This window comes from Myotis lucifugus, unplaced genomic scaffold (genome assembly GCF_000147115.1).
Source record: "Myotis lucifugus unplaced genomic scaffold, Myoluc2.0 scaffold_18, whole genome shotgun sequence".
In the NCBI taxonomy this organism is placed as follows: Eukaryota; Metazoa; Chordata; class Mammalia; order Chiroptera; family Vespertilionidae; genus Myotis; species Myotis lucifugus.
Window position 1 is genome coordinate 4,115,307 of NW_005871066.1, and position 10,211 is coordinate 4,125,517.

A 10,211-nucleotide genomic window follows, 5' to 3' on the forward strand; every position below is an offset into this window, starting at 1 on the left:
TGTATGTTTCACATTTAATGTATAGGGCTGTCCATTTGTCACCTAAATACAAGTCCTCTATACTCTCAGGCTTAAAGTGTAACATTCGAGTTTCTGTGATTCTATTATTGGTTGTAGGCTGGGTTCGGGGTTAGGATATTGAGGGAAGCTCGGCAGAAATTGAGGGGTGAAGGGGTCTCCCTGAAACCTCCAATCCAGGAAAGCGGCACAGCGGCCCGGTTCTCAGGGGGCGGGGCGGGGCGGTCGGGGAGTGGGGTGGGCGCTGGGGCTGCTTCCCCGGTGCAGGTGGAGGACATTGAGACGGTGCCCTTGGGGCCGTTTGACAGGATGGAGCCTGGAGTTGGGTCTTGGTCAGCCAGAGCCTGGGTGGGGTGTGGTCAAACCCCCAGAGGTTGGGGTGCGGGGGGGGGCGGGGTGAGATGGCAGAGGGCAGGAAAACGTCTAGGCTTAGGCTGTTGTTGTTTTTATTTTGGGGGGGTGTGTGTCCCTGTGTTTATCTGTAAAATGAAAAGACTAGAGCAGTGGTTCTCAACCTTCCTAATGCCGCGACCCTTTAATACAGTTCCTCATGGTGTGGTGACCCCCAACCATACAATTATTTTCGTTGCTACTTCATAACTGTAATTTTGCTACTGTTATGTATGAATCGTCATGTAAATATCTGATATGCAGGATGTATTTTCATTGTTACAAATTGAACATAATTAAAGCATAGTGATTAAGCACAAAAACAATATGTGTTTTCCGATGGTCTTAGGCGACCCCTGTGAAAGGGTCGTTCGACCCCCCAAGTGGCCGCGACCCACAGGTTGAGAACCGCTGGACTAGAGGGTGTTAGTCTCCTTTCAACTCCAAGGTTCTGTGACTCTGTAATCTGTTTTGGACTTAAGTTTCTTTTATTTAAATGTTTCTTTATTAAAATTGTTATCAATGGTTTGTCAGCATGTGGGACCGTGTGCTGGGTGCTGAGGAGAGAGAAATAGTCTCTGTGTTAAGATGTTTACAGTCTTGTGGAGACAGACAAAATATTACTGTACCATGTGGATGGTGCTGGGCTGGGTGGATGCACAGGTCAAACAGAGAAGGGCCCCTAACTGAGCCTGACAAACCCAAAAGGCTTCCTGGTCACAGTGATCCCTGATCCGGGCTGGGCAGGGAAGGGTTGGGCAACAGTATTCCGGGACTGGTCACCGGCATGCTACGACATGGCCGGGTCAGGGGCCGCAGAGAGGGCCAGCGGGGCAGGTGGAGCCTCAGGCAGTGAGCAGAGGTGAGCAGAGGCCAATTTTAAATGGTCTCGCCAAGAAATTTTTAGCTGAACCCGAAGGTGTTGAGGACCCATTGAAGTATTTTGAGCAAAGTAGAAACATGTCCCAGTTGTAACATGGCTTTGAGTGCTGGGTGGTAGGTGGGTTGGAGGGGCAGGATAAGCTATAAAACAGGCACGGTGTCCAGGAGAGAAGTGGTGAGGCCTGAACCAAGGCCGTGGCAGGAGGAGGTCTGAAGTCTTAAAAATAGCAGTGGTACCACTTATGACCCCTGTGTTGTGGGCGTTTGTGCTCTGTGGTAGCGAAGGTGGCGCCTTTTTGAGAGGCCTGATGAAGACCCACTGTCCTCTCTGGGGAAGCAAGGGAGGTCTGGGGTCAAGTGCAGAACATGGTGGAGGTGGTCAGGCCCATGCCCCGGCCCCTGGAGAGAGGTCAGCTGAGGAACCCAAGGTTTCCTCGGGCCGAGTGGCCTGGAGGGGAGAGCGGGTGAGGGTGTGCAGGGGGAGACCTGCCGTCTAACTCTGTTTGAGTCAGAGTGTCAGCTCTGGGCCTCGCTCTCCTCATCTTACAAGAGGGAAGCACTTCCTACTTTTCCCAAGCGCCTTCAAATGCAGCAAACACCAGAAAAGGATTTATAGGTGAAAATGACGCTTGTTCAGTGTTGTGAGCAGTTGGTTTTGTCCCTGCTCTTCAGATGGGGGTCCCAGGCCCTGGCAGGCTCCTAAGTCCTGGACTTGGGGTGGAGGAACATGGGTGTTGCTCTCTCTTTTAAAAGGACACTGGGGTGGGGATGCCATGGGTGTGGGGCAGGTGTGGGGGCATGGAGGTGGGGGTGGGACAGTCACAGCAAAGATGTGCATGTAAGGCAGGTAGAGGAAGAAGTCCTGCAAGGAGGTGCCACCGGTGTGGGCCTGGGGTTCAATCAGGGACCTCCAGGAAGTGGAGAGGCCTGGGGAACTGGCTGCCCAGGCTGTCTGTGGACTTGGGTTCCCAAGGAAGGCTGGCGGGTGCAAACTGAGGTCACTAAAATGGGTTCTCCCTACTGGGGAAACCCCGTGATACAGTCCTTACAGGGCCGGGAGTGTGTGGCGGGAGATGTGGCCACTGCACTGACCTAAAAAGAAGTCATCTCGTACCTTGTGAACATTTTTCAGTCTTTTCAGCTGTTCCTTCCATTTGATATAACAATTCTATACATTAGGAACAAGCATCATTTGCATTTGCAGATGGGGAAACTGTGGCCCAGAGAAGAAAAGCAGTTGGCCTTGGGTCACATGGCTAATCAGAAGCCAACCCCAGTCCGGCTGGTATGGCTCAGTTGGTTGCTGTCCCATGCACCAGGAGGTCTCCAGTTCGTTTCCTGGTCAGGGCACATGCCCAGGTCGCAAGCTTGATCCCCAGTAGGGGACGTGCAGAGGCAGCCGATCGAAGTTTCTCTCTCGACAATGTTTCTATCTCCCCCTCCCTTCCTCTCTCTGAAATCAATAAAAACATATATATTTTTTAAAGAAGCAAACCCCATCCCAAGCTCTCAGCCCCCCCACCCCTCCACTGAGGAATCAGCCAGCAGAGAGTGGGCCAGCCAGACTAGGCAGAGGGTAGGAGGCTGGTTAGAGTGGGCGAGGCACGGAGGGCCAGGTGGGGTTAAACCAGCTGAGGGCTGGGAGAGATGTGATTAAGAGAAAGTAGGGAAGCATGGACCAATGGGCAGAGGGAGGCCAGCTCGATGTGGTGGGGTACCTGGGGAAGGTTGTCCCCCGTCTGTTCCTTGCCTGCAGTTTCCTGTGGGGGCAGGATTGTTGGTATAAGTGAGCATGGCAGTGAGGACATGGGTGCAGCCCTGGGTCACGGCTCATGACTGAGCAGGGCCTAGGACAGTGGTTCTCAACCTTGGCTGCACATTAGAATCACCTGGGAATCCGGAGAATGGGGCCCAGAAATCAGGATTTTAAAAAAGATTCCCAGGTGATTCTAATGTGCAGCCAAGGTTGAGAACCACTGGCCTAGGAGCTGGGCCATCCCTCAAAGCCTCAGCTCCTGGTGCAGGGCATGTGGCCAGTCCCTGCTTTACTCGTGACAAAGGACACATGAGGCGCGATCCACTTCTCTCCAGCAGGGGCCTGAGTCTGTGCAGAGAGATGTGCGTGGCTGGTGGGAAAGTTCCAAGGGCCTGAGCGTGGGCGGATGTGGGAGACCTGGACCTGTCCCTGCACTGTGGCCCTTCTCCTCTCCCAGCTGCTGTCCGCCCCTTCCCGCCCCCAAGTTTCTGCTGAGACCAAAGCTCCTTTGTTACCTTCCCCTGCCCCAGACCTCACCACCTGCCACAGGCCACAATCCCCGCTTTGTGTGGTCTGGCAGTTGTCATGGCAGCTGCCCCAGCTGAGGGGACTCACGTCCCAGCTGCAGCCCGACCCCACGTAGGGAGGGTTGGGCCTAGAGCCAGGGGCTGGGAAGGGGATGGTGCTCCGGGCCCTGCCCTGAGACCTGCTCTCCACAGAACTTGTTGGGCCGCCCGGGAAAGGTCATTGGAGTGTGGGGCCAGGGCCAAGCGGCCTTCATAGACTCAGTGGGCCCTGGTGGGGGTGGCGGACTGGCCCCATGGCCTCCTGTTTTCTGGCTGGGGCGCTTTGCTAGGCAGCCTGCTGGATGGGTTCCTGGGCATCTCTCAGGTCAACCGATGCGTCAGGCGGCGTGAGACTGTTGGGTGGCAGAATAAGAGAGAAGGATGGAAAAGGCACAGCTTGGGGGGAGGGGCAGGGTGCACCTGGTGACCTGGCCGACCTGGAAGGAAGTGGCCATGGGGAGGGACTTTCCCGGGTTTGGCTAGCTCAGGGTTTGTCTGCAGGACACCCACTTGCCTGTTTTCCAGATGTCCCACCTGAGCACACAGGTGGAGCTGGGCCCCCAAGACACGGCCTGCCTACCCCTATTCCTGTCCTCCGTGCTCCTCCTATCCCTGCCCTCTCATTCTTATTTCTTCCCCTGGGGCCCATGAGGGTCCACTTTCTTTCGTGTCCACTTCTGTCTTACTCTGACCACAAGCCCTAGTGAGCCCAGGGTTCCCAGGGATGAGGTAATTAATTCACTGTGAATTGTTCACTAAGAATTGAAGTCTTTCTGGCACCCAAGGCGATTTAAAAAAAAATACATATTTTTATTGATTTCAGAAAGGAAGGGAGAGGGAGAAAGATAGAAACATCAATGATGAGAGAGAATCATTAATCGGCTGCCTCCTGCACGCCCCCTACTGGGGACCGATCCGCAACCCGGGCATGCGCCCTTGATTGGAATCGAACCCGAGACGCTTCAGTCCCCAGGCTGACGCTCTATCCACTGAGGCGATTTTTAGGTCTTAATACCTCTTGGAAGACAGAATCAGTCAGGTAGGACTGATTTGATTAGGCTAAGGGGCCTCTTGTGTCGTGTTAGGGTTTTGTGAATAAGGCCAAGCCCCATCCTCTGTCCCCACACTGAAGTTGGCCCCTGCCCCCTGTCTGAGTTTCCCCACCTTTCATGGCCTCCCTATTCGCCAGTCCCCTGAGCCTCTTTAGGTGGACATTGGTGAGAGGCTTCCCCCGGCCGTGGGACACAGAGTGTATCAGGGCCCCCACGGTGGGCCTTTCCTCCCCTCTCCTCCGGGCTCCCCTTTCTCTGCCCCACAGGCAGATTTTGGTGTCTATAAACCACAGAAGGAGTACAGAGCACACCCTACTGGGGAAATAGAATTAAAAACAAAATCACCCGCCAACTCAGAAAATCTCGCAAAAGTAGGAGAGAAACAACAGGCTTGTTTTGTTATGTTTAATCCTTACCCAAGGATATTTTTTCCATTGATTTCTAGAGAGAGTGGATGGGAGCGAGGAGGGGGAGAAAGAGACAAAGAAACATCGATTGGTTGCAGGGGCTGGAGAACCTGCTGCCAAAGTACATGCTCTTGAGCAGGAAATCGAACCCTGGACTCTTCTATGTGCGGGATGACGCTCTAACCCAGTGGTTCTCAACCTTCCTAATGCCGCGACCCTTTAATACAGTTCCTCATGTTGTGGTGACCCCCAACCATAAAATTATTTTCGTTGCTGCTTCATAACTGTAATTTTGCTACTGTTATGAATCGTAAATATCTGATATGCAGGATGTATTTTCATTGTTATAAATTGAACATAATTAAAGCATAGTGATTAATCACAAAAACAATATGTAGTTATATATTCAATATTTGTTTTCCAATGGTCTTAGGTGACCCCTGTGAAAGGGTCGGTCGACCCCCAAAGGGGTCGCGACCCACAGGTTGAGAACCGCTGCTCTAACCACTGAGCAAACGGCTAGGGTCTTTGTTTTTATTATTGAATGATCATCACACCAGAATGAGATGCACATCACAGGAAGTCCACCAAGAGATTGCAAAGACAGAAAGAAATCTCACCTGTTACACAGCCCAGCAGGTGCAGTCTGTTACACACATGTTCTCCAGGTACACTGTCACTAGTCCTCCGGTGAGAGGGCTTGACCTCTGTCACACAGAGTTCATCCCAGATTCACCTGGGAACGGGGGTGTTTGTTCATTGCCTTTGTCCAGAGGAAAAACACACTTCTCATACCTTTGTGACAGGAGGTAGTTTTGCAGCTTGGAGCCAGGTGTCCACCCAGGTTAGGGTCCCAGCCTCCCATGGGGACAGGGAGACAGGGCGCTGTCTCTCTTGATATTTACATTTTAAAGAGATGGCTTCCAGGTCCCTGAGAGAGACAGTCGTGGGTTGTAAAGCTGGCAAGAGGCTTATTTTGCCTTTGAAATGATTTATGTACATCTCAAAGAGACAGAGGAAGAACCTGTGTTTAGAAGTTTTCTAAAGAAATGTTCTGAAGGAAAGGGGAGGGGTTTCTCCCTTTCTGCACGAGGGAAAAATGTTTTTTTCTGTATTTTAGCACTTGGAGTGCGGGAAACGAGTTAAGTCGGCTCGCGTGAATTGCGCGTACTCCGCGGGAGCCGTCTTTAACTCGGTTCATATAGATTTGCAGTGGAGTGCGGGAAACGTGTAAACTCGGGCCGATTGTAACTGCGTATTACCAAATATTTGTTTGTAATCCACCCTTTTGGTGGATGGAACAAAACCAAAAGACAGAGCCATCTTATATTTTGGCGGGAAATTCACCCGCACTCCAAGTGTTAGATTCATATTTACCCTTATCTCCCCCACCTCCACCCCCACCCCACTTCTCTTGGCAGGGTCCAGATTCCCAGCCTGGGAAGGGGACCTGGGAGAGAAGAGGGGGACCCTTAGGATGGGGGGCCTCGGGGGCTCTCGAGGGCCCCAGGTAGGGAGCAAGATAAGACAGGGTTTCTTGTGAGGGCGGCTGGACTGAGGTGCCCTGGAGGAAGCTCCAGCTGATGGCCAGGAAAGCCCCCTGCTGGAGCTGATCTGAGAGCCACAGGTCCTCAGTGGGGCTCTTTGGGAGTGTGGGGTCTACGGGGAAGCAGGCGTGTGAAGCCAGAATCCTGTCCGTAGCAGAGGCAGTCCCTGGTACCTGGTGGAGAGAATGAACCGCAGGCTGCCCACAGTCCACCTCTGAGCGCCACAGCGCTGCCAGGTGTTCTCTGGGTGGGGGCTCTGTCCCAGGTCCCGGGCCTTCCTCCGTGGGCACCAAGAGTTCCTGTCCTCCAGATGAAGGGGAATAGAGTAAATACCATGTCAGGTGGCAAAGTGTCATGGAGGAATGCGAGGTGGAGTTAGGCTTGTGACTTTACCCAGAGTGCCAGGGAAGGCCGCGCTGAGGAGGTGATCCCTAAACGAGGTGAGGGGGGCCATGCCAAGATCTGAGACAGAACACCCCATGCAGAGGGGCAGCCAGCGCAAAGCCCGAGGCTTCTGAGCAGCATGACCTGTCCCCCATCATGTTCCAGGCACGAGGAACCATCAGGAAATGTTCTGACAACTGGAGCATTAACCATCCAGGTGAGCCGTGGATTAGTGGACACGTAGCCCAGCTGGACTGTGCGTTCTTGCATGGAGTGCTCCTGGGGAGGGTTTGTGCTGGGACATGGACGGGGACTTAGAGAGAGGAGGGCCGTGGTTTCACAGGCACAGTTCTGCCTTCTCAGGTGTCTGCAAGATCTCTCAGGCCACTAACTCGTTTGAGTTTCTCCCCTGCAGCATCCTTCACACCCCGCCCTGCGATGTTGAGAGCCTAGACCTGAGGCTTTAGTCTGGGAGCTAGAAGGCCTGGGATCTTACCCTGCTCCACCATTCAGCACCTATGTGACTCGGGGCATGTCAGTGGCCCTCTCTGACCTCAGGTTCCTCTTCATAAGATGGGAATTATGCCTGTTTTACCTGCCTGGCAGGTATGTGTGCAATTTAAAAAATCCTGCACATTTCAGCCGAGGTCATGGACAGAAAAGCTCTTGAAAAAGAAGGAATGCATTCTGTGAGGTGGCACGAGGACTGGGAAAGCCTTTTGTCCTTGTCCCACAGGCCAACTCTGTTTCCTTTGCTCCCATCTCACGCACAGACCGAGTCGGGGCACCGTGCTGATGCCGTGGGTCCCCTGGGATGGAGAGCAGCCTGGCTGGTGCCAGCACAGGTAAGACAGAGAGGGAAAGGTGCGAGCCAATCATGGCTTCCTTCCCTGGCACGTCTTTCGTCTTCGTCTTCGTGTCCTTCCAAAGCTGCCCTCACTTAGAAGGTGTCGAATTGCAGGACGTTGAAGGTCTTCAAAGAATGGGACAAAGACAGATTACAGGAGCTAAGAAAATGACAAAGGGTGGTTCAAAACTTGCCAGGCAAGGGAACACACACACATGCACACACACACATACACACACACACACACGCACGCACAGACACTGGCATGCACACACACGTACTATTTTCTTTGTTAATTCCTCCCTCCTACTTCCTCTGGATTTATTTTCTTGTCTTCTATATTTTGGAACCTGTTGTTTACTGTAGCTTCTCTCTTGTTTGCAACTGTTTCATTTTACCTACTTTTAATTGAGTGTAAACTTTTTATTGAAGTGTAACACATAGAAAAGTGCATAGTTCAGGAGCTTTATAAATTCTTATGATGTGAACATTCCTATGATGTGAACACTCCCATGTGACCAGCACCCAGATCAAGAAAGAAGTTCCTCCTGCCCCCTTCCAAACAGTGCCTGTTATCCTGGCTTCTAACTCATCCATCAGTCCTGCCAGCTTTTGAACTTCATATAATGGAAACATACAGTCTGTATTCAGTGTCTGTAGCAGACCTTTTCCATCAGGCTGGTATCCATGAGCCAGAGGAACCAAGCGCCCCTGTAGCCTTGAGCAGCCCTGTGTGTGGGACTCGGGAGTAGAGCGGCCTAGGTTTAGTACAGAGACAAGGCTCACCTGTTTTGGTGCTGAGACCTTTCCGGCTGACTTTCTTGTTCTTGATTTTGTTGAAGAAAACTGATGTTGCAGACGGCCAAAGTCCCAGCAGGTGAGGTGCTCACACACCATGGCTGCCACCCTGGAGAGGGCCCGGCAGTGACATGGGCCACTGAGGGACCGGGCACAGACTCGCTTAGCAAACTCCCAGCACATGATCCTTTGGAAAAGAAGATGTTTGAACTTGGCCATGTTCTGCTTGCTCTCCAGGGAAATCTCACTGGATGGGTGTCTTTAACTGTCTGTGTCTCCTGGGCCTCAGGCAGAGCAGGGGGGCAGCTGGTGTGTCCTGGCACAGCAGCTTCACTTAGCTTTCCTCCTTTCTTTGTTGTTGTTAATCCTCAGCTGAGGATATTTTTTTCCATTGAGTTTTAGAGAGAGTGGAAGGGAGGGGAGAGGGGAAGAGAGAGAGAGAGGAGAGAGAAAGAGAGTGAGACATCAATATGAGAGAGACACATTGGTTGGTTCCCGGGGTAGGGATTGAACCTGCAACCCAGGTACCTGCCCTTAATCAGAATCGAACCTGTGACCCCATGGTGCACAGGCTGACGCTCTAACCACTGAGCAACCGGGCCAGGACCAGCTTTCCTGTTTTGCATCTTTCCCTTTGTCCTTCTCCAACCCCCAACCTGCCCCTGCCCTACTGCCCTTCCTTCCCCTACTGTCTCTCCTTTCCCCATTTCATCCTCTCCCCTTTCAGATCTCTTCCTTGTGCATTCTTCTGCCCTGTCTTATTTTCTGCTGTGCTCTGCCCTCCTGCTCTGCCCTCCAGGCAAGTCTTCCTCGGAGCTCAGAGCAGTGACTGACTCTCCCCGTCCTCTGTCCCTTTGCTTCTGGCAGGAGACCGGCTGGTGATGAAGATCAAGCCAGAGAAGCCAGAGTGGCTGCTGCAGACCCTGGCGCCGCCCGCCGCGCTTTCCAAGGACAAGGAAAACATTTTCCAGCAGCCCCTGGGCCTCCCACCACGCCAGGCTTTGGGGAAACCCCGATCCTTGGGGGGACAGGAGGAGACTGGGGGTCCCAGGTGGACCTCTCCCACTGAGCAGGATGCTGGGCTGGCAGGCCAGGTTCCGGGGGCAGCTCCCGGCCCCCTGAGCCCCGTTCTGTCTGCCAGCGAGGGCCATTTCGTGTGCCTGGACTGCGGGAAGAGGTTCAGCTGGTGGTCGTCCCTGAAGATCCACCAGCGCACCCACACCGGGGAGAAGCCTTACCTGTGCGGCAGCTGCGGCAAGAGCTTCAGCCAGAAGCCCAACCTGGCGCGCCACCAGCAGCAGCACACGGGCGAGCGGCCCTTCCGCTGCCCCGAGTGCGCCAGGCGCTTCAGCCAGAAGCAGCACCTGCTCAAACACCAGAAGACCCATTCGCGGCCCGCCACGTACTCGTGCCCCGAGTGCGAGCGCTGCTTCCGCCACCCGGTGGGCCTCCGCATCCACCAGCGCGCGCACGTCCGGGACCGCCAGGGCGCCCGCGCCCGGCTGTTGGAGCTGCTCCGGGAACCCGCGGCCTGCGGGGGCCGTCAACTGCGTCCGGGGCCGCC

At 53.8% G+C, this 10,211-nt stretch overlaps 1 protein-coding gene across 1 annotated transcript in view; it reads left to right on the forward strand.

Moving 5' to 3' along the window:
* The window catches only part of ZNF775 (zinc finger protein 775), a 22,350-nt gene that overhangs the window by 494 nt on the left and 11,645 nt on the right, over positions 1-10,211 (forward strand). Inside the window, 4 exon segments of the mRNA XM_023751006.1 lie at positions 6,493-7,219; positions 7,739-7,847; positions 8,692-8,726; positions 9,515-10,198. Of these exon segments, the coding sequence (XP_023606774.1) occupies positions 7,159-7,219; positions 7,739-7,847; positions 8,692-8,726; positions 9,515-10,198 (889 nt within the window). The 5' untranslated portion in view covers positions 6,493-7,158.